The 23,817-nt window shown below is 54.7% G+C and overlaps 1 protein-coding gene across 2 annotated transcripts; it reads left to right on the forward strand.

Moving 5' to 3' along the window:
- The first annotated feature begins 499 nt into the window (after nucleotides 1–499).
- Nucleotides 500–22,201, forward strand: MMP15 (matrix metallopeptidase 15). 2 transcript variants are annotated; one of them, XM_084812281.1, is made up of 9 exons: nucleotides 500–680; nucleotides 3,294–3,442; nucleotides 4,229–4,351; nucleotides 5,860–6,167; nucleotides 7,382–7,543; nucleotides 7,951–8,156; nucleotides 9,115–9,253; nucleotides 13,593–13,743; nucleotides 15,606–17,003. In XM_084812281.1, the coding sequence occupies exons 1-9, from the start codon at nucleotides 582–584 to the stop codon at nucleotides 15,841–15,843; spliced, it is 1,575 nt and encodes a 524-aa protein (XP_084668407.1). In that variant the 5' UTR covers nucleotides 500–581; the 3' UTR covers nucleotides 15,844–17,003. The 2 variants fall into 2 exon arrangements, with proteins under 2 accessions (XP_084668407.1, XP_084668406.1); XM_084812280.1 differs by lacking the exon at nucleotides 500–680 and adding an exon at nucleotides 17,176–22,201 and having other exon boundaries at nucleotides 3,217–3,442; nucleotides 15,606–15,721.
- Nucleotides 22,202–23,817: the final 1,616 nt, after the last annotated feature.

Genomic DNA, 23,817 nt, shown 5'->3' on the forward strand with positions numbered 1-23,817 from the left:
TGTGGGCTGTTCTGGAGGAGCTCCAGATGTGCTGGTTCTCGGGCACAATGGACCTAACTGGCCTCTGGACCCTGACTCCTTGGCTCAGGAACCCACTCTGTGGAAGGCAAGGCCCGGGAGCTGCCAGGAGCAACGTTCAGGCTCTGGAAGGCCGTCCCGCGCCACTCGCCCGGGGAGCCACGCGCTGGCGTGCGAGCGCCCTAGCCGGGGCGAAGGCTGTCGGCCGCTCGCTCGGGCGTGGGGCGGGGCCCGGAGGCCCGGCCGAAGGCGGCCCTTCCGGGCAGCGGCTGCGGCCGGGCAGTGAGCCGGCCGGCCATTAGGCGGCGGCCAGCGACGCCGCCCGAAGCCCAGCCCAGCCCAGCCCAGCCGCCCGCGGAGCGCGACGGGGCGGGCGGCGCAGCGCGCATTCTGCTCCGCCGGCCGCCCCAGGCGCAGCGCTGCCGAGAGCGGAGCGCCAGACAAAGGCGGCGATGGCCGGGGCCGGGGCCGGGAGGCGGCGGGCGTAGCGGAGGGCGCCTGGCAGGGTCGGGAGCGAGGCGACTCGTGCGGCGGACCCAGCGGCGAGCGGGCGGGCGCCCAGCATGGGAGGCCGGGGCTGGCCGGCGCCGCCGCCGCCGCTGCTGCTGCTGCTGCTGGCTGTGCTGCGGGCCTCGGCGGCGCCGGGCGAAGTGGACGCCGAGGTAGGGCCGGGCCGCCCGCGCGAGCGAGCCGCCCGCGGGTCCCTGGACAGGCCGGCCTGGCCGCCCGCCTGGCCTGGCCTGGCCTGCAGGGGCCACCGAGCGCCCCTCCCCGGCTGCTGGGCGAACAAAAGGAGGGCGCGCGAGGCCGGGCAGCCCGAGCAGCGCGTGGGCACCGGAGCCTCCTCGGGGAGCCCGCCGCGCTGGGCTGGGCGAGCGGCCCGAGCGCCGCCGCCCTCCCCCGCGGCGCCGGCGAGGGGGCCTGGCCCGCTCCGGACGGAGAGCCGCCGAGAGGTCCCGCGAGGCCGCCTGCGCCAGGCGCGGCCGGCCCGGCGCTGCGCTGCGAGCGCCCCGGCAGAGGCGCGTCTCGCAGCCCGCGAGCGCAGGTGGCGCGCGCGGCGCCCGCTCGCCCCCCCGCGGGACGCGCCCCCTGCCCGGCTGCTGCGACGGGCTCCGGGCGGGCGGGCGGAGGAGACCCAACCCGCGCAGCCTTGCTGCCCCACGCTGGCGCCCTCGGGATGCGGGCACCCAGCCCCCATCGGCCCCACCCAGGCGCACGGCCAGGTGAGGAAGACGGGGGCGCGGCGGCTTGGCTGGAGGCCCTTCCGCGCGGCCTGGCAGCCTCTGGGCGGGCCTGGCCTCCGTGCCCCGGGCAGGGAGCCGGGCGGCCCCCCGGGAATGAGAGGCGTCCCCCGTGTGGAAGGCTCTGGCCCCCAGCTCTTGCCGGGAAGCTAGCAAGGGTCCGGGGTTTGCGAGCGGCAGGTGCTTTGGGCGATGTCCCCGCTGGTGCTGGTGCAGGATGCGTGGCAGCGGCCAGGTGTGCGGGGCTGCGCCTCCCAGCGTTCCCGGCCGGCGTGGCCCAAGGATGGGAAGTGCAGCCCAACCCCACTGCAGGGGCGCCGCCGGTTGGAGAAGGCCGGTGTGTCCTCTGCCCCCAGTCGTGTTGATTTGAGGGATGCTGTGGCCGCCTTCTGCTTCACTCTTGGCTCCGGGTCTTCAGCGCCCCGGATCTTTGCTGGCCTCCAGGCGGGAGCCAGTCTCCCTGCCCAGGCTGCCGTCCTTCCCATGCCCCGCGTGCTCCTGCTCAGGGCAGGAAAGAGCCCGCAGTTCTTTGCGGGGCAGGAAAGAGCCCGCAGGTGCTGGACAAAGCCCCAGCAGGCGCGTGGCTAGGCTGGCTTTCAGGGACCAGGGTCATCCTGGGGAGGCTGCTGGAAGGGAAGGCAGCGCTCTCTTCACAAAAGGCAGGAGAGGCAGCCGCCTGTGGAAGGCAGCCCGGAAAACCTGTGAGAGGACTTAGAGCAGCCAGATGCCCTCCAGATGTTTTCGAGGACAGCTCTCGGCATTCCTGGCCACGGGCCCTGCTGCCTGCAGCTGATGGGAGTGTAGTCCAAAACACCAGACTTGGTCATAGTGTGTAGCAGCAGCCGCCCCCCACCCCAGCTGACCTTCTCCGTGGGAGGTGGGCAGACTTCAGGCTTGCAGGGTGGTTCTTACACCTGACAAGCTGTTTTGGTGCATACATTGAGGTTGTAAAGCAGAAAGGGGGGCAGCCAGGCATTTTCAACAGAAGCCTATCTTGCCAAGTTGCAGCTTAAACGTCAGTGCCTGAGTGGATAAGCGCTTATGATTTCTGTTACGATTCTTTTAAAAAAAGTATTAGATTTTAAAATTCTCCAGCTTCTGTCGTACTTCAAAACCTGTTTGAGCATAGGTGGCGGGGGACTAACTCAGTGCACACCCCCCACGTGAACCAATGCCTCTGTGCGACCACTTTCCACTTGCTGAAAACAATTGTCGGTCTCCGGCCAAGGTTTCTGTGCCCAAATGGTGCACCTGGGCATGACAGCTGCCGCTTCCTTGGCAGACCATTCTCCCACTCAAATTTCAAGATTTGCCACTGGCTGGAGTGTTTCACATGGGCGATGGTCTCCGCTAAGGGTGCCTCTGGTTGAACTGATTTCTCACGTTAGGCAGCCAGCCCCAACCTGGTGCCTTCTAGAGATGGAGCATCCAGGCAGCCTGAACAGCCTGACCCATCTGCTCATGCAGTCTAGTCTTAAAATGGGGGTTACGACTTAACACGATAAGGGCACAGTGCTGTGCAGGTTTGGACAGAAAAAAATGTTCTACAATTCCCAGGGTTCCCTAGCTGGCAGGTCTGGCTGGGACTGCTGGGAATTGTAGGCCCTTTCTTCTGTTTAAACATGCCTAGGTTTGCACCCGTACTCATTAATTCATAGGAAAGTTCAAAGAGAACAAAACATCAGAGAGAACAGTCCAGACCCTGGGAAGCCTAATCCTTGATCTACCAGACAGCTCACTGGGTGCTAGCTTTAGGCCCATCATGATCACTCTGGGTGACCCAGCACGGTTGTTGGAAAGAGGAAAAGTTATTTAGTGGGACAACACTATTGGGGAGGGAGGTTGATTCAGGGAGGAAGAGGAATCACCTGACCCGAAATACACTGAGGGGTGTTTAAATGTGGAGTGTTTGACAATATTCCGCCTAGAATAAAGACTTGGAGTTTAAAAATGATTGCAGCTGTTTTTGTGGGCAGCATTTGTACTTGCAGTTCAATTTTGTTTTTCCTTACGATGCGAATGCTTCCCTTTCAGGCCTGGCTGCGGTTCTATGGCTACCTCCCTCAGTCCAGCCGCCAGATGTCCACTCTGCGCTCAGCTCAGATCCTCTCCTCTGCTGTATCAGAGATGCAGAGCTTTTACGGCATCCCTGTGACAGGCATCCTGGATGAAGAGACGAAAGTGTACGTTCTTCCCGCTGCCTTCCTCCTCCTGTGGCTCAAGGGCACTTGTGGGAGGCAGCAGAATTTGTCCTGGTGGGTGAGCTGGAGCCTGGAAAGAGAAGGCCCAGGAGGATACAGTGGAAGTTATCTTCCCTTATGATGTGCCAATCCTCCATTTCCCTTTCTCCATCCCTTTGCCGCTGGTTTTGCCCCAGAAAGATGGGATTCAGGGCTGTGATTTTGCACAGGTAGCTTCAGAGTGACCTTTGGCTGCTGTCACTGAAATTCGCTGAAATGGGAAGTCTCAAGCTGCCTGATGTGTTGGAAACTGTGGACAGGTGGGCCCGTGCCAATAGTCTTGTTAGTGCCTAATTATTCTGGGACCTGGAGCTAGCCAAAGGCAGGGAAGGTTTGAGCTGTGCGAATGATAAGGGCCACAGACTGACACGTATGTTTAACAAAACGCCATCCATGTTTAATTTGGCTTTATTTCATACATAATTTAAAAGTCTCAAAGAGGGATTGGCAAGTCCGGATCTAGTGCAAAACTGCCAGAAATGTATGGATTTCTGAATGCAAAATGCATCCGGTCTGCATCTGTTTCCTGGTGATGTGTATTGGAGAAACCCCTAAAAAAAACCTGACAGAGTAGATTTCTCCTGCATCCCTAGTTCTAGCAAAGTCTGAAATGAATTCTTGAAACGTTGTGAGGTTCCTGCTGGCTCTAGGTAGGAAGGTCTTTTGCTGAGCCGCTTTCTTTCCCCTTCCCCTGCCTGGTTTCTGCTCAGTGGCTATCCTAACTTGCAGATGGATGAAACGGCCCCGCTGTGGGGTCCCCGATAAGATTGGTGCTCAAGTCAAGGCTAGCATGCGGCGGAAGCGGTACGCCCTGACAGGCCGGCGGTGGAGCCAGACCCTCCTGACGTTCAGGTACGTGCCGCTGGCATGGCTTGAATCACGGAATGGTGGGGCTGCGGGGGGCCTATAAGACCATTGAGTCCAACAAGAATCGGGATGGTCTTCTAGGGTGCTTTCAGGGGGCCTGGGTATAGGGTTGGCCTAAGGCCTACCAGCCCAGTTTTGCAAATTTCTAATTGTTGTGCTTTAAAATGTGCACAGTGCAATTTTGCATAAATATATTTGATGATCATAATGTCTATTTTGATTGTAATATCTGGAGTTTACAGAATTCAAAATACTTGAATGTGGTGGCTGAAGGTAAGGAAGGGCAACATTATGAGGGGAAAGCGGAAGGGGTGGAGGAAGGAATTAGGAGCCCTGGAGCGGAGCATAATGTGACAGACAGTCCTGCCGTTTGCAGCTGGAGCCCTGTTGAGAACTTCCAGGTTTCTAGCCTAGGAAGTTTAGGGCCAGTCCCCCTGCAGGAGCTCTTTCTTTCATTGGTTCCTGCAATTACGAAGGTCAGTTGGGTGATATATACATTAAATAAATACATAGATGGATGGACAAATAAACAAATAAAAGTTTTGCTTTGCATTTTGAATTGTATGCTATATCAGGTTCACAATCTGGTGTGGTAGATGGAAAGACACTTTGGTTATACAGTCATAAGTTCCGTCCCTACTGATTTTTCCAGACGCCTGGAATAGCAGCGGTGTCTGGGTTCCTGGGAAGAAAACATTCTTCCTATAGGTTCTCTCGGACCTTAAAGGCTGACCAGTTTTTTGTGGTCTGAGCCTTCATAGGAGACAGCCCGCGTCATCAGATGTGCCACATGCTCTGGGCAGGAAGGTGGTGGTGCCGGTGCCGTATATCCCACACGTGGGGTGAGGTACAGTGGAGGAAAAACCAAGCAAACCGGGTGAGGCCCAAAGATCAAATGCACAGGCGCGTCCTCCTCACCAGAGTGTGAAGCACGCAGGCGCCGTCTCCCCTCTGCATTTTCTGGAGTGTCGAAGCCTGAGTGCTCACCAGTTTTTGTAATGCCAACTAGGAGCCGGTTCTTTCAGTGAGGGCGAAGCACTCTTCATCCTTGCTGTACATCTCTGCTGAATTCAACCATCGGTCCCAGCTTTTCTGCCTTCCTGCTGCATCTGACTTTCAGAAGCTTCCGGGGGTGTTCATCTTGGCTGCTGAGGCACTAAGGAGCTAAAAGGCACATGTGGCAAGAGATGTGAAGGCCTGGGGGGAAAACACAGAAACAATGGGGGGGCAGAACCAGGAAAATCTTAAAAGAATCAGTTCCTCCCCCCAGACTTTTGGAAAATTTGGGGGAAAGTGCCCCCCCAATCTTCTGTTTTAAAATTGAAAACTCCCCCCCTCAGTTTTTCCCCCAGCCATCACATCTCTATATGAAGCATTGCAGCTGGGGGGAGGAGGGGGCTTGCCAGATCGTGCATGCCTGGAGGACCACTGCTTTCCCACCCCCTGGCTGTAATACGCCCCTCTGTCTTCTTCCCCCTCCTTTACGTGTCCAGCATCCAGAACTACACGGAGAAGTTGGGGCTCCTCCACTCCTACGACGCTGTCCGCCGAGCATTCCGTGTGTGGGAGCAAGCCACCCCGCTTGTCTTCCAGGAGATCCCCTACAATGAGATCAGGCACAAGAGGAGGAAGGAGGCGGACGTCATGGTGCTATTTGCCTCTGGATTCCACGGGGACAGTTCCCCCTTTGATGGGGCGGGGGGCTTTCTGGCGCACGCGTACTTCCCTGGTCCAGGAATGGGAGGGGATGCCCACTTCGACCTGGACGAGCCCTGGACGCTTGAGAATGCTGACGTGTCTGGTAAGGGCTTGGTTGTGGGGCGGGGGAGGAGAGGGAGTGCCACTTGGCACGCTAACTCACCATCTGCAGCTTGTGCTGGCATCAGCCTGGAAAAGCCGGGGCTGAATTGGGCCCTGCCCGATGGGTCACCCTTCATGGGGTTGGCAGGGAACGCTCTTCCCGGTCAGACTGCCGACAGTCCCATGCGTTTTTTCCTCCTCCTTTTTTCGGGTGTTGTGACAGTTCCACGCAATGCCTGGCTTGGTCACCTTCCTTGAGCTAGCTGGCTGTTGCACGGTTTGGGCAGGCACTGCTGGCCCTCGTCCCTCTCCGCCTGCCTTCCGCTGGGTCCCAGGCAATGCACGGTCATCTCCAGAGGCCTCACATAGAGATGTTCTGGAAAAGAGGGCTTTCGGTAGTGGCCCCCCAGCTCTGGAATGCTCTCCCTAGGGAAGCTTGCTCGGCACCCACACTTTTATCTCTTTGGTGCCAGGCTAAGATTTGGCTGTTCTCCCAGGTTTTCAAAGTCTTAAATGTTTGAACATGTTTGTGTTTTATTATTTTAGTCCCTGCCTCTTTTGTGGTTTTGCCTCTTGTACCTGGTACTGTATTTTATGCCGTGTTTAGCACAATTATTCATTTCATAATGTTGATCTTATTTGCATTATTACGATTAAAACTGAGCAATTCATTTTATGAGGCATTTGATCAATTTAAATAAATAACTAAGTTCCACCTTTAGGGCCCTGTTAGATGACCTGCCCCCCACATCCTTTGAGGGGAAGAGCAGGTGAAGCGGGGCCATTCCGCCTGCCCTGCTGTGGGGCCTCCCTCGGGAAGGCTCCTCCTCCCTCAGCTGTCACCACCAGCAGCCGTTCCAGCAGGCTCCGCTGGGGGATGAGAGGGGGAAGCAGCCGCCCCACTTGCTCCTTCAGCCCCACTGAAAGAATTATCCCCCCTTCCCTCCCCATTCCTTTTTCCTTGTGTGCCGTGTCTTTTTAGATTGTCAGCCTGCAGGCAGGGACTGCCTTCTGTAACGGATTATATGTAACCCCCTCTGGCAGCCTTTTTGGCTGAGGAGCAGCATAAAAATACTTCAGAGGAATCAAATAATAAATAAGCTATCCTGCAAGTATTGAGCAGCAGGGTCCAGGAGAGCTGGTCTGTTCCATGGGCAGTGCAGGAGCATTGCGGAGACCCTGAGGCCCCCGAAGATTTGTGTCTGTTGCCAACAGGGAACAACCTCTTCTTGGTGGCTGTCCATGAGCTCGGCCACTCATTGGGCCTGGAACATTCCAGCAACCCTGAGGCCATCATGGCTCCTTTCTACCAGTGGATGGACACAGAGAACTTCCAGCTGCCAGACGATGACCTTCGGGGCATCCAGCAGCTGTATGGTGAGTGAAAGCCAGGCAAGTTGTTCACTTGTGGAGCAGGGGTGGGCACGGGGTTCAGGACTTTGGACATTCAGCAGTCAAACACGTGCAAATAGAGCAGGGGTGCTGAACCTTTTCCAGCCCGAGGGCCGCATTCCATTCCGGAGGAGCTATTAGGGGCCGCAGTCCAGTGGTGGGTGGGGCTGAAGGCAAAAGGGGGGGGTCAAAAAACCAGCATTGTTTTGCTGAAAGCTCTTCCTGCCAGTAACGAAGCCTTAGGAGAGGCATCCCCTGATCCCCTGGTCAGGAGAAAGGAGGAGGAGGGGCCCCCAGGCATGGGCTTGTCCGCCTGGCCTAAGCCAGGTGCCTCTGGCGTTGCCTTGTTTGCCAAGTATCTTTTGCACTGATCATCTCGCTTTTTTCCTCAGGTACTCCTGGGGAGCAGCCTCAGCCTACTCAGCCCCTCCCTACGGTAGTGCCCAGAAAGCCAGGGCACAAGCCCCCCAGGCTGCCACCTCCTGGCAAGCCAGACCGGCCCCCCAGACCAGGCAGCCCTGACCAGCATGAGCCCAGCATCTGCGACGGGGACTTTGACACGGTGACCGTGCTGCGCGGGGAGATGTTTGTGTTCAAGGTACCTCGCTTCCAGCGCCCTGCTGCTGCTGCTGCGCTCTGCGACAGCTGGATGGGAGTCTGGCTGTTGGAGGGGGGCATTCTGGCAGCCTTGCTGCCACCATCAGGGGAGCTCGGGAGTGACTGCGCGGGTCCCAGATGGCTTGCTGCTGGTATGCTCCCAGTCTCCTCACTTCCACGCAAGGCTTTAATACGGGCAGTTCTGCAAAAAACCAAGGAGCCCAGGCTGAGCATTTTGTGATCTATGTCAAGGGATGCTGTACTTGGTACTGCGCGTGGAGCGGGTGCAAACGTTCCTTCCCCAGTCCTTGGCCAAAAATAAAAAGCAACCACAAAGCTGGCGTGAAATTGGACAGGCGAAGCCTGCAAATACTTGGGCTGCTCCGGCTCCCTCCTGCTCGGTGTGTGCTGTGCAGCGCAGTCGCTCAGTGGTGGAGTGCCTGCTTTGTGCGCAGGAACTCTCGGGCTTGATCCCCGGCACCTCCAGTGGAAAGGATCTGGGAGCAGATGAGGGATCATCATGAGCTGCTGCCAGCCTCTGAGTAGACAGTTCTGGCTGAGGTGGACGGTCAGACAAGCCTGAAACACCCTTCCTAGGTTCTTCCATCATCACCGCCGCCACCCTCAAATATTCAGCAATGGCTGTGCTTCCTTCACGCCAGCAAAAGTGTTGGGAGGGATACATCGCCTGCATGTGCAAATTGCCATTCTCTTTGCAGCACTTAGGTTTTCTGATTTCTGATTTGCAAGTCAAAATTTATTTTGCAGCCTTATTCTGGCCTTGTCTGGCTCTGGAGCTGTCAGAGGGGCTCAGCAGGCACTGGGACTTGAGCCTCGCTGCGTGACCCAGGCGGGAGGGCAGGGCCCAACCCCCAGCCAGAGGGAACTGAACTGGTCTGAGTTTTCTCTTGCTCTCCTCTTTCCTTTACCTCCCCACCCCTCCTTTCTCTGCTTTCAAGGGCCGCTGGTTCTGGCGGGTCCGCCATAACCGGGTGCTGGACAACTACCCTATGCCTGTTGGGCACTTCTGGAGGGGCCTCCCTGGGAATATTGATGCTGCCTACGAAAGGCAAGATGGGCGATTCGCGTTCTTTAAAGGTACGTGCCTTTCGGCAGGGTGATGAAAGTAGAACGCAAAGAACTTGGATGTTGTCGTCATGCTAAGCTTTTCCAGGCAAAAAAAGTCCCAGGTGTTTCTCTCCATCCCTTTCTGACTCCAAAATACATGTGAGAGGACAGCTGCTCTCCTTGGCACATTCTTTTTTCCTCCTCACTCCAGAGTCAACAGAGCAAACCAAGGATACGCACTCCCGAGAGGGCTGCGTGATCTCTTGCATGGACACATGGGACAGGGAGGTTGCCCAGAAGGGTTTTCATATAACCTCTCCTAAGGGTGATGTATTGGAGGAAAGCTGAAGCTCTGTGTCCTGGCCCATGCCACATCCCCCTCAGCAAGTAGTCCAGGAAGATGCTCTTTGCAGCATCTCAAGCAGGCAGATTTTCCCAAAGCTCTCTGTCCTGCTCCAAAAACTAAATTACGTGGGGGAGGGAAGCAAAAGCCCAGAGCTAACTCCTGGGCCAAATATTAGGTACAAAGGAAGAAACAACAGTGGAGGTGGAGCCATGTAATTTGCAGATAAATACAGCAGTGAAACCAGGAAGGCACAACTCCCGTGGCTTCTGATGTCCATATACTCACATGCAGAGTATGGGAAACAAACAAGATGAACGTGAAATCCTAATATGGGAAGATAAATATGATCTGATAGGTATCACTGAGACTTAGTAAGATGAGGCTTATGGCAATAATGACTAGAAGGTATACCTCAGCCTTCCCCAAGGTCAGGAAAGGCTGCTTTATCATGTTCAAAAGGAGGAGACCCAACAGTACGAGAGGGGGAGTAGCATTACTTGTAAAGAATGTATACACCTGCACAGAAATCCATGAATCTGAGAATTGAAGCCCTGCAGAAAGCATCTGGGCAAGGACAGAAGGAAAAACTTGTATTGTTATGGCAGGATACTACAGACCGCCCAGCCAACCAGAAGACATGGATAACAGTTTCCTGAAACAGATTACAAAACTTCCACAGAGGAGAGCCATAATGGTAATGGGGGGTGTCAACTATCTCTGATGCATGCTGGAAACCTAATGGCTCAGAATGGCACATCCAGTAAAGACTGACCTTTTGCTGACACCTTCCATCTCAGAAGCTGGAGAAAGGAACAAAGGGATCTGCTACCTGGGACTTAATCCTGACCATCAGGGAAGAACCGGTTGATGAAGTGAAGGTGGCAGGAACCTTGTGGAAATCATAGAATCATAGAATAGTAGGGTTGGAAGGGGCCTACAAGGCCATCGAGTCCAACCCCCTGCTCAATGCAGGAATCCAAGTCAAAGCATCCCTGACAGACGGCTGTCCAGCCTCGTCTTGAATGCCTCCAGTGTGGGAGAGCCCGCCACCTCCCTATGTCATTGGCTCCATTGTCGTATTGCTCCAACAGTCAGGAAGTTTCTCTGATGTTCAGACGGAATCTGGCTTCCTGGAACTTGAGCCCATTATTCTGTGTCCTGCACTCTGGCATGATGGAGAAGAGATCCTGGCCTTCCTCTCTGTTACAACCTTTCAAGGATTTGAAGAGTGCTATCCTATCTCCCCTCAGTCTTCTCAAGGCTAAGCATGCCCAGTTCTTTCAGTCTCTCCTCATAGGGCTTTGTTTCCAGTCTGCTGATCATCTTTGCTGCCCTCCTCTGAACCCTCTCCAGCTTGTCCAGAACTGGACACAGTACTCCAGATGAGGCCTAACCAGTGCTGAGTAGAGGGGAACTAGTACTTCCTGGGCTTTGGAAGCTATGCTTCTATTAATGCAGCCCAAAAGAGCATTGGCCTTTTTTGCAGCCACATCCCATTGTTGGCTCATATTCAGCTTGTGAACGACAACAATTCCAAGATCCTTCTCGCTTGTAATGTTGTTGAGCCACTTATCCCCCATCTTTTAACTGTGCATTTGGGTTCTTTTTTCTAGGTGCAGAACTTGGCATTTATCCCTATTAAATTTTATTCTGCTGTTTTCTGCCCACCGGTCCGTTCTATCAAGATCTCTTTGAATTTTGTTTCTGTCTTCCAAGGTATTAGATCTCCCGCCCAATTTTGTGTCATGTTCAGATTTGATCAGCATTCCCTGCACCTCCTCCTCCAAGTCATTCATAAAAATGTTGATGAGCACTGGGCCCAGGACTGAGCCCTGCGGTACCCTGCTCATTACCTCTCCCCAGTTGGAGAAGATCCCATTGATAAGCACTCTTTGAGTCCAATTCTGTAGCCAACTGACCATGTCATCTTAGAATTCATGATAGTAAGGGATGTGGAAACTGAGCATAGCCAGACATGTAACTAGGACTTTAGGAAAGTCAGTTTCAAAAAACTCAGAAAAGGTGAGTGGGATTCCATGGTTGGGAATTCCGAAGTAGAAAAGAGTTCAAGAGAGATAGGAAATTCTGAAAAGAGAAATACTGAAGGCACAGTTGCAAACTATTCTAATGAGAAGATACAAATAGACATCTAAAGAAGCCAGCATGGCTGCACAGGGAGCTCTCTAAAAAGCTGGGATTTAAAAAGAAGATCTATAGGAGATGGAAGGAAAGTCGCATTCCCAAGGAAGAGTGTTATTGTGTAACCCAAGCTTGTAAGAATGGCATCAGGGAGGGTAAAGCCTAGAACGAGCTCACGAGGGATGCTGAAAATGACAAAAAAGGGCTTCTTTGGCTGCGTTAGGGGCAAGGAAGAGCTCAAGGAAGAGGTCAGCTCACTGCTTGGGGAAGATGGTGATGCCTTAGCAGGTGACCAAGAGAAGGCAGAACCACTTGATTCCTGTTTTGCTTCCATCTTCTCCCACAAAGGGGGTTGTGTTCTACCTGAGAAAAGCGGAAAAACAACAATGTGAGGGACTTGCGGTCCAGGACAGGTAAGGAGGTGGCAAATGAGCCCCTTGCGACTTTGAATGGCTCCAGGTCTCCAGGGCCAGGTGACTCACGCTCCGGAATGCTGACGGAGCTTGTGGATGTTACTTCAGCGCCGCTGCCTGTAGACTTCGGAAAATCTTGGCAGGTGGGTGAAGTGCCCAAAGACTGGAGACATGAAAATGTCCTGATCTTCAGAAAGGCAGATCTGGGAAAGTACAGCCTGGTCGGCCTGCAGGGGTTCAAAAACGTGTCATGACAGACCAACCTTCTCTCCTTTGTTGATAGAGTTACTAGATCTTAGGAATACTATACACATGCCACATCCTTTGCTGAACGGACAATATGCTCAGGGCTCCCGCAGGGTCCTTGATAATAAGGTGGAGAAATGTGGGCTGGGCAAGGCTCCTGCTAGGGGGATCCCCAGATGGTTAAACAGCCGTACCCAGCGAGCGTTCCTTAGTGGCTCTGCACTAGCCTGGCGTGGAGTGCCAGGGGCACCATCCCAAACCCTTTGCTCTTCCACATTTTTATAAATGACCTGGACGAGGGTGTAGAGGGGCTGCTGATCAGATTTGCAGCTGACATGAAGCTGGGAGGGGGAGCCAACACTGCAGGAGATGGGACCAAGATTCAAAAGGATCTTGATGGGCTGGAACGCTGGGCCAAAACAGCAAGATGCAACTCGGCAGAGATGGATGTAAAGCCCTCCATTTATGTACAAAAAATCAAAGGCACAAGTATATGCTGGGGGAGACCTGGCTTGGCAGTGGTACATGTGAAAAGGCTCTAGCTGTATCAGTTCATCACAAGGGGGGCATGAACCAGCAGTGCAGTGGGGCTGCTAAATAAAGCAAATGCGATTGAAGGCTACGCAAACAGAAGCATCATGTACAGATTATGGGAAATCATATTTACGTTCTATTCTGTGCTGGTCAAGCCTCATCTGGAGTACTGTGTCCTGTTCTGGGTGCCACATTTTAAGAAGGGCATCAGCAAACAAGCATGCCCAGAGGAGGGCACGCAGGGAGGTGAGGGGTCTGGAAACCAGGTCCCATGATGGGTGGTTGAAAGAGCTGGGTGTGCATAGCCTGGGGAAGAGACCATTAAGCCGAAGCGTGATGGCAGCCTTCAGATATCTGATGAACGTCATGAGACGATGGGGACGTGATCTCTGTTTCTCCTGGGGGCAGGACTGGAACCAGTGGGTGGAAACGGCAGGGAAGCTGGTTTGTGAGGGGCACCGTCCTTGCGATGAGAGCTGTTGGACGGTGGAACCTGGGCTGCCTCGGGAGTTGGGGGCTCTCCTGTGTTGGAGTTATTTCAGCTGGGGCTGGACAGCCAGCTGGCAGGGGTTGGGCTGGATGACCTCCAAGCTACCTTCCAGATCTACGATTCTGTCCCCTGACTGAGGTGGAACAGGACGGAGGGCTGGGACGGCTTCTCCCTGAATTTTCTGTGTGCCCTTTTTTCCAGGGGCTCAGTACTGGCTTTTCCGGGAGGCGAACTTGGAACCGGGTTACCCACAGCCCCTGAGCAGCTATGGGCTGGGCATTCCCTATGACCAGGTGGATGCAGCCATCTGGTGGGAGCCTACGGGACACACCTTCTTCTTCAGAGGAGACAGGTGGGTAGCAGGACCTTGGAATGGCTGGAGGATCCCCGCATCTCCCCGTTCCTCTAGCCTTCGCGGTGGCAGAGAGGTCTGCAAAGCAACTGAAAAAGGATGTCTGGTTCCGGGATGGATTCCACCCCCCACTGCCCTGGCTGTACTCTCCCCCCTGCCCCCAGTATCTGGCCCTGTAACCCATTGTTGATTATGTACTCGGTTCTTACCAACATACTTCCCTTTTCAAGAAACCAAATTACACAAAAGCTCAAGGGAGGAGTTTACAAGAGAGGATCAAGCACGTTTGGGACCAGCAGGGGCACTGTGTTTCAGGAGTCCACTCTGGAGGAAAGACAGGGTTGAAGTCAGCCGAAGTTGGTTGCGGAAGGGGTGTCTGACGCCTGCAGGAGCAGCAAGGTCGGGCCTCAGAATCAGCGTGGTGGCTAGGCAAGACTGGGCGGACCCAGGTTCAGACCCCCGCTGGGCCCTGATGCTCACGGGACGATGTTCGAAGCAAGTGCCGGCGAGGCAGGGCCTAGTCCTCTGTCTCTGCCTAGCTGAAGATGGAGCCTGTGCCACACGGATCCCTCCCTGCTTCAGCCTGCCGTGATAACTGGGCTGTGTGCGTGACTTCCGTTGGGTGTCATCACTGGATATTCTGTGTTGTCCCTGAGTTTTGGAGCGACGACTGTGGAACATGGAGATGCAGTCTGGCGGGGGGGGGGGGCGGGGGGGAGAAAACCCAGTTGGGCTCATGACCTGTGGCTGAGAAGCCAGCGCAAGGGCGGCTGTTGTTTCAAAGCCTCTCGGCACTGGCAGTGTGCTTGACGCCCTGGGCTGAAGGGACACAGCCACTGCCCGGGGCAGCGGCCCCTTGGCTAGCGCTCAGGGTTTAATGAAGAAGCAGTGAGGATGCGCCACGGAAGGATCTGCGATAGAAGAGGGGCTTTGCTAGAGAAGGGCAGACTGGGAGGAATGGCAGAGGGCCTCATGCCTGGTTAGGTGTTCGGCCACGGGCAGCCGGGCAGGAGCCTGGGGCCTGCCGCGTATGGTGGGCTCCCCTGAGTGCCTGTGGCAGCTATCGGCAAGGGGAGGACCAGTCCCTGCTTCTCACTCACTCATCTTCTGGCACTGCCTCATGCAGGGAAAAAGCTGCTGTCAGAGAGATCTACAGTGATAATACACTTTTGCCCCCAGGCCTTCTCCCTGCAGGCTGCCAGGTGACCTAAAAAAATGAATTTGATTTTTTAACAAAAAAATAGCATCTGGAGCACTATGAAGCACCAAAAAGATCAAAAGTTTGTTGGGAAGCCCAGTTGCCAACTGTTGCAGTGACAGACACCTCAAAAGGTCAAATCTGGCTTCCAAACAAGCTGAATTTGATGTTTTTGGCGCTCCATAGTGCTCCAGATGCCTTTTTTTTTCATTAAAAAGTTTTAAGCTTTTGGGGGGATGCAGGGGTGGGTGGCCCACCCCGTTCTGATAGCTGCTGCACCTGGACACACACAGCCTCCTCTGAAGGCTACTATGTGAGCTGGACCAAGAAAGCTAGTAGTGGATAAGCCTGAAGGAGGAGAATAAGAGCTCTTCGTGTGGTTCTCTCTCAGAACCAGGGTTCAAAGAATGATCGGGTGTAGTTCTGCCTGGGAAGCTGAACAAAGCTGGACTGGAACAGAAGCTGACTTGAGGTGGGCAGGGGGATAAAATTAAAACAGTTATTTCCATTGAGATGCATACCAGTCTAATGGGCCACGGTAACACATGTGGTGGTCTGCACTCCCTTCAAAGTTCCCTGGGAACTAAGGAAGCTGGCTGCATGGGCTTCCTGTTGTACACCAAGGGTGGAACAGGGCATGGTAAGACCATCCTTTCTCCCATAGGTATTGGCGCTTTAATGAGGAGAGCCGCACCGTGGATCAAGGCTACCCGAGGAAAATCAGCGTGTGGGCTGGAGTCCCGAATGCTCCCAAGGGAGCATTTTTGAGTTCTGATGCAAGTAAGGAGAAAAACACAAATGTGAATTGGCCAGCAGAGAAGGAATTTGAGGAGCAAACTGATATGAAATCTAATAATGACCACCACAAGCAGCGAACCAGGCAGAGAAAATTAGGGTGCTAGATGACAAAGGTGTTAAAAGAGTACAGAAGGAAGATGCCAGAGCAAAGCTTGTTCTTCTGTCTGCACTGGGAAAGATGTTGGAGAGAGAGCCCTGCCTGAACCACTGTGGGTTTTAGGGGAACTTAGTGGAGAGAGATCTGAAGCATTATGTCAAAGAACAGTGACAAAGACAACATTTTAGAGCTAACTGATAAACGTTAGAAGTTACTAGGGATCAGTGGCATTCATCCGAGAGATTTTTAATAGTTCAGATGTGGAAGTCCTGGTCTTGCAACAGCAATATGCAACTTATTGAAATCAACTAACCTCTTCACCAGAGGATTTGAGGGTTGCCAACATAACACTGATTTGTTAAAAAAGGATCCAAGGAGTTCTGAGGAATTTGGACCAATCAGGTTAACTTCTGTCCCAAGTAAACTGGAGAACAAATTATTAAGACTGAGGCCGCGTTCAGACGTCACCTTGAGCCATAGTGGCTTAATAAGCTACTCACAGTAGGTTATTTTTGAAATAGTCCAGGATGCCCCGCCACACAGCTGGACCTACAAGCTACTGTGTATAGCTTATTAAGCTACTGTGCCTAACCTGACCCATCTCCCTAACCCCATCCTGCTGCAGTCCTCCCGCCTGAGCAGTGGTGCTGTTTCACCTGTTGATAACATTGCACCAGTCTGCTTTAACCTTCCACAATATCCCAATGAGAGGGGACAAGCGTGGGGTGAAGTACAGGGGCTTAATTCAGTGCTTCCAGCATCACCCTGGCAAGGGGTGGTGGCTCTAAAGCACAGGAAGTTTTCACACACAGCCTCCCCTAGTCAGGTGGCTCCTGATACACCATCAAAACCCTCTGTGATGACCCCAGAGGAGGGAAAATCCCTGGTGCACCCAGAAAGGGGGTGGCAGCCGTTTTGGACCCAAGATTGTTAAACCCGCCCATCCTGCCTGACGCAGCCCACTTCTCATCTTTCATTGTGCCCATCCTCATCCCTCCATTGTCTCTGCTGTCTCCCCCACCCCTCCTCCTTTTCCCCCTTCACCTTTTCTAATAAAAAAGCCAGCAGTGTTGGTGTCAGGGCACAACTCAGGGAGGGACTGATCCACCCAGGCAATTACGTTGTTATAATTTATGCAGATACTTTGTATAATTTATTCTGATCATCAAATTGGTGCAGAACCTTTTTTTTTAAAGAACCAAGTTTGAATGATGCAGATGTTGCAAAAAGAAAACAGGACTGGATGGGCCAGTTATCTGAGAAGCCATGGAACAGAACGGGCCGCAGAAGCCATCCCCGAGTATCTGTCTAATTCTGTTTGCATCCTGCTGTTTTCCAGCCTACACTTATTTCTACAAAGGCCGGATGTACTGGAAGTTTGACAATGAGCGGCTGAAAACGGAGCCTGGCTACCCCAAGTCCATTCTGCGGGACTTCATGGGATGCCGCGAGGAGGTGGCCACGAACCCTGACCCTGGCCATAGGTGGCCTGATGTGGGCAAGCCGCCCTTCAGCCCAGACAGCCCCGGGCAGGACAAGGAAGAGGAGGTGGTAGAGCAGGAAGACCCTGTGGACGCTCAGCCGGGGGAGGAGGACGTGGACGCGGGGGCCGGGGCGGATTATGGCGACGGCGTGGGGGGCGGGCGGGAGCAGGCCCCTGGCCACGAGGGCGGCGGCGATGTGGACATCGTGGTGCACATCAGCGACTACCCCCTCACCATGAGCGTCGTCATGGCGACGGTGCTGCTGCTGCTGCTCTTCTGCATCCTGGGGCTGGTCTACGTCATCGTGCAGCTGCAGCGCAAGGGCCCCCCCCGCATGCTCCTCTACTGCAAGCGCTCCCTCCAGGAGTGGGTCTGAAGCCTGGCTGCCTGCGGGGGGCCCAGGGCCCCCTCCCTCCTCCACAGCCCGTCTCCAAGTGGGCGAAGTCCTGCCAAAGAGAGGGAGCAGACGGGGCAGCTGTCTTGCCTGGCTCTTCCCCTCCGGCGTCCTGCGGGTGACTTTGCCTTCCGCTCGGAGGAGGCGCTCCCGAGGGCTCCCTGGGGCTGGCCGCTCGGTCCCTCTCCTCCGTGCAAAGCAGACCTTGTGCCGTCCTGTAGGGGGTCGCTGCGGGGCGCCTCTGCCTGGGTCCGTCTGCACCTCCTTGCCTCGAGGGGTGGCTGCCTTAGAGAGCCATCCGGCCCCTCTCCTGGTGCGGGTGGCCGCGCTCTCCTGTTCCGTGCATCAGGCAGCCGCCAGCCTGCCCCACTGACTGCCTGCCCCTGCTGCAAAGGGGCTCCCCCAGTTTGGATGTGTGGCTTTCTCCTGACTTGTTACGGGGGATTTAATCCTGTGGATCTCATTTCCTAGTCTGGGATCTAGAGCGTGCATGTGAAGCAGATCCATGTTTGCAAGGACAGAATGATGCCTGGCCAGCATGGGGAGGGTGTTGGCCTTTCTGGGTCCGTCCTCCCCTTCCATGCATGTGCTCTTGAAACTGTGACCCAACACCCTTCTCTGTCTTGTGCTACTCATAGGGGAGGCGGTCTGTTACCTCTGGGGGCACCTTGCTGGCTTCCTGCCGAAATTCAGGCTTGTCCCAACCAGCGTCACAGTCAAGGTGCCCTTGGATGGCCGCTGCTGTGCCGTGCGTGGGCACCGACATCCTGAAAAGCTTGACGCCGGTTGTGTGAGCCCCGACCCCACCCCGCTCTCCGCCTCTTTGGCTGCAGAGCGAAGCTTGGGAAACACTTCTACTGTAACTGCTAGAGTCGTTTGCTACTACCGAAATCTCTCAGGCCGGGCCGTGGTGGCGCTGGGGGTGGGCAGGCTGAGCAGCACTTCTCCGCGAAGGGGCGCCTGGGTGCCTCCCTGCCTGCCTGTCCCGCCAGGGCGCTACTGCCCCTCGCCTACCTCCCTGCTCCCTTTTTCTGCCGGCTTCCCCTCCCCCGGCCCTTGCAGGAGACCTTGGAAGCAGGCGCTGGAGGGCGGCGTACCCGTGGCTGGCACGCAGCGCCAGCCAGACTTCTGCTTCCCGGGCTGCTGCCTCGGAGGCGGGGGGTGCTGTGGCCCAGCTGCGCAGAGGAGCGGCCACCTGGGGCTGCCCCGAATGCGGCAGGGGAGCTGCCCAAGGCACGGGGGGGGCAGGTGGAGTCCTGCGGGTGGCTGCCCCCCTCGCTTCCTCTTTGCGGCATGGTGACTCAAGGGTCCAGATGGTGGCGACAGGCTTGGCCGCTGGGGCTGCTTTCGCGGAGGGGGTTTGTTGGTGCTCCGGAGGAGGGCTCTGAGCTGGCTTGGTGCTAATTTCTGGCCTTCAGGAAGCCAAGGACCTGCTTGCACATGGGTGTGCCCCCTTCCTTTCCCGGGGACGGTGGGATTCCCTCCTTTAGATGCACCTTCCTGTTTGTGGGCCAGCAGCAAGCAAGGCGTCTGCCTGAGCCGTTTGCCCAGGACCGCGGGCCAGCGTGTTCCAGGAACTGGGCGTTGCAGCGAGGATTCCATCGACAGGCGCGTGGCACAGATCAGAGCAGCCTGCCCCACCCTGGTGCCCCCAGGTATGTCGGATGGCACCTCCCATCATTCTCAGCATGTCCATGGGCCCTGCTGGCTGGGAATGATGGGAGTTGCAGCCCTACACAGCTGCAGGGCGCCAGGCTGGCTGAGAGCTGCAGAGCTTGGCTGAAGCCCCCGAGAGAGGGAGGCCACGGGGGCTGCTGGTTTTCTACATTCCACAGAGACGCTGCCGCCACCCCTCGAAACACGTTTGCCGCCCTCCTCTCGAGACGCCCTGCCTGGCAGGAGGAGCAGCCACCTCCTGGAGGAGGAGGGGGCCTGGCTGCGGCTGCCCCTGGCTCTGCTCTTCCCTGGCAGGCCGGGGCTGCTCTTCCTGCAGCACATCCTGCCCTGCAGCCTGTGAATTGAGCAGGATTAAGCAGAGCTGAATGAATTGCATTGGTTGCAGGACTGCCAAGTGCTTCGGCACCGAATTTTTTGGGCGGGGGGGGGGGCGTCTTGTTGTGGCTTGTGTTGTAAATAGGAAGAGGTGTATCTTAATCCAGCACTAAGAACAGCTCGGTTCCGTCACCTGTCTGTGTTACACAGCTCACATCCGTCTGCTTCTCTGGTAATTTCTTCTGCTTTTGCTCACTAGCGAGGGCCAAGGAGCGAAGCGCCCTCCCTGGTTCACTTGGACGTGCCCCCCGTTGCCCTTCTGCCTTCCAAGATCTTTCTCAGCATTGTGCAGCCAGCTTCACAGCCACGAGACCTTTACCGTTATGCTTGAATGCGGCTCCGCTTCAGCGTCCTTTGGCTAGATTGGGATGAGAATGCTGGTCAAGCAGGCCTCGCTGTTTTTGGAAAAAGAGAGTCCCTGGGACTCTTTGACTTCTGCCCTTGGTGTTTAAAACGATGTTTCTACCCCTCATGATTTCAGAGAAGGGCCGTGAGAGGCACGCATTGCCTGCTTCTGTTAAGGGAAATGGTGGTGCAGGTCCTGCTTCTGTCCTCAGCCTCCCCGAGAAGCCCTTTCGCCTCCGTCTCCAAGCCGTTTCCCTCTATTTTTTGAAAAGAGAAAATCCCATATTTTTGAAAACCTGGAATCTTGGAAGCAGAATGATTGATGTAATACAAGCAATTGCAGGCAATTTGCAGAAGGCGGGCTCAGATCCCCCTCGCTGTGCACATCTGGCTGCCTGCCTAGAGGAGAATGTGGTCTTCTCTGCCTGGACAGACCCGCCCCCTGCCTTAGTCAGGATTCCTCCGCTGCCAAGTCCCAGCTGAGTTTGCCTCCAAAGGGGCAGCTAGTGATGAAAGATGCCCAATGTCCTTAAAGATTAGAAGAGTGCCCATGCTGTCTCTGCAAGAAGCTCTCCTGCTCAGGAAGGGCCCTCCCCCCAGCCGCCCCCTCATTGCAAGTGTTACCAAAGCTCCAGAGTGGCTGGCTTGGCAAAGGCTTAGCTTAGCGCTGTGAACGCAGCATCTTCTCGCTTGAGGACAGAGCTGGGCTTCTGTAGTGCAGCGCTTGGGTGGGTCCGTGGGAGTGGCAGTTGGGAGCAATCATTTCATGCTGCTCTGAATGTTGGCAGCTGGGGGGGTCTTTTTTGCAGCTTGAACCCAAAGCAGCCCACCCCCTCCAGTCCAGCTTTCTTGCCCTGCACCAGTGCGCTGTGCTAAGCCATGACTGGTGGTCGCTTTCCAGCTTGTTTTTGATGGAGTTGGAGCGGGGAGACAGTGGGGGGGGCAGATAAGGGAGAAAAGGAAGGCCGGGGGGGGGGGGTTCCAGGTTCTGAGTGTGGCTGCCTTCTATGTGCCAAACCATCTCCAAATTGCAAAGACTGAAAGCCAATGAATGTTCCATACAACTGTAAGGGAAAAAAAGAGCCCCATCTTCCACAGGCTGCCAATAAAATGCAACTTTTGTCCTGACACTTTTAATTTTCAAAGTGTGGCACTCCTTTTCTTTCAACTGTGTTTGCAAGATTTTGGCAGGGCATCTCCTCCTCCTTACAAACTCTGCTTTTATTAAGGTTAGAATTCCTGTCTGTGGCTCTGGGCTTGCAGAGTTTATCCCTGGGCTTGCCAATGAGTTGGGTACTACTTTTGCACATAGTTTTGGTTCATGTGGAGATGCTGGGTTGAAACCACCCCATGGTGCCCCAGTAACCCTGCTTGCTAGGAATTAAGCTCAGGGCAGAGCAAGGCCTCTGTGGCTACAGGCTGACATCTGGTAGCTAATAGCCTCATTCTGCTATATCACACAGTGCCTAGTCAGGCTACCTCACGCATGTCCAGCGGTGTCGCATCCCCTGATCTGCCTTGCTTGGTAGGTTGCTCTTGTGGCTTCTGTGAGACTTGGGTCTGAAGGCCACTGGAAGTGTTCTGGTATCTTCCTTGGCTAGAGCGCATGAAAAGGCAGCACACCAGGGCTGCCTTTGTAGAGCTGTGCTGGATCATACCAAAGGCTATCTGGGTCACTGCTCTGTTCCCACAGTGGCCAACCAGGTGGGTACTGGAAGCCCCCCTCAGGACATGAATGCATGACCATCCTGCAGTGTACTGCCTCTGATACTGGGCACAATAATATATAGCCATCAGGACTCCTAACCTGCGGAATCTGCTCCTTGAATCTTGCTGCCTGGCACTGTAAAGAGGGGGTCTGTGTGGGGATTCTTAGGGACCCCAATTGCCCCACCGTTTGCTTTCTCCTTGAAAGTGGGCTGGCAGTGTGAGTGCGCAACGTGCATATGTGCGTGCATGCACACACAGCTACCAAGGCCACAGCTCCAGACAGCCTGTCTGGTTGGCTCCTGTGTTTTGTCTAGGTTTCCATACTCTTTCTCTGTCTGACTGTTGTGTCCAGTTGTCCCACAATAAATCCTACCAAACGAGCTGTGAATTGCTGCTTCCTCTGTCTCTTTCTGTCTGCATCTGTAACAAGCTCCCTCTGTTGCCTCTATGCATCCATTAACCCTGAGGTCAGTGGAAATGAACTTCAGTTACAGACATTTGGCTCCTGCCCCAGCAATGGTGCAGCTGTGAGGAGAGCTGTGTATGTGTCTATTGCTTCTCTCGCACGCAGCTGCCTGTTCTAGACCCATAGTGGCTACGAAGAACCAGCTGTTCCTGGCACCTCTGATCATAGAATCAGAATCGTAGGGTTAGAAGGGGCCTACAAGACCATCGAGTCCAACCCCCTGCTCAGTGCAGGAATCCAAGACAGAGCAGCTCTGACAGGTGGCTGTCCAGCCTCGTCTTGAATGCCTCGTGTGGGAGAGCCCACCGCCTCCCCAGGGAATCGGTTCCGTTGTTGTATTGCTCTAACAGTAAGGAAGTTTTTCCTGATGTTCAGCCAGAATCTGGCTTCCTGCAACTTGAGCCCATTATTCTGTTTCCCGCGCTCTGGGATGGTCAAGAAGAGATCCTGGCCTTCCTCTCTGGGATGTTCTGGCATCTTCCAAAGTAGAGCTGAAAGGACTATGTGTGTGTGTGCGCGTGCATGTTTGAAGGTGGGCAGCTGATGGCAGTGTCAGTTTGAAATCTGCCCTACTTAAATCAGTTCTGGATCAGAAGGCTCCAAAGATGTCCATTGTCGTTCAGTCGTGTCCGACTGTTCGTGACCCCATGGACCAGAGCACGCCAGGCCTTCCTGTCCTCCGCGCTCTCCCGGAGTGTGCTCAAGTCCATAATGGTGTCCACGTGCTAGTAAGTTACACTAGTGAAAACGAAGGTGTGCACAACATCCATAGTGCAATGCTAGCACTACTGACATTAAGCAAGCATTGGAACTCATCACGCTAGCAAACACTTGATGTTGCGCACACACTGGTTTGCGCTAGCGCAGGAGTGGGCAGCCTTTTGGGGCTGTGGGCACATTAGACAATTTGAGCAACAATTCTGCTGCCAAAGGTGTGATAAAGGATAAGTGCACTGCCCAAAAGGCTTGAGTAAAAGGTAGAGTTGGGCTCTGAGCCCCAACAGCCTAAGCTCTTTGAACCCCCATTTTCAACACCAACACAAACCTATTTCACAGCAGTCCCAGCTACCAATAAGAAAATGTGTGATTTTTCTTCTTTTAAGCAGAAGAGGCAGGTGCCAGGAAAGGTGTCCAGGGGCACACTGGTGCCCATGGTACCATGTTGCCTACCCCTGCACTAGCACAATGTTAGTACCACTAATGCACAGATACCATTGGAGCCTTCCACAGGTTCTTAATCCTAACCAGCATTGTTCGGGATTTTGGGGGGTTGATCTAAGCAGTTTGTGCCACCAATATCTCTTCCTATATGACAACCTCAGAACACTGACACATTTCTGCACGCCACACGTGTGTGGGTCCTCCTTAACATGAACTGAAATGTAACTTCCGTTGTAGGGGCTTGTGCATTTTTTCTAATATTTGTATTGTGAGAAGAGAGCTTGAAGTCTAGACCTTCTGGATCAGCCAATCTTCCATTTCAGGTGATGCAACATAATTTCATGGGCCCCATGTCATACTAAGCATGGA

Source organism: Heloderma suspectum, chromosome 8 (genome assembly GCF_057233095.1).
Source record: "Heloderma suspectum isolate Gila_16-S chromosome 8, 16-S_ref, whole genome shotgun sequence".
NCBI classification, from domain to species: Eukaryota; Metazoa; Chordata; class Lepidosauria; order Squamata; family Helodermatidae; genus Heloderma; species Heloderma suspectum.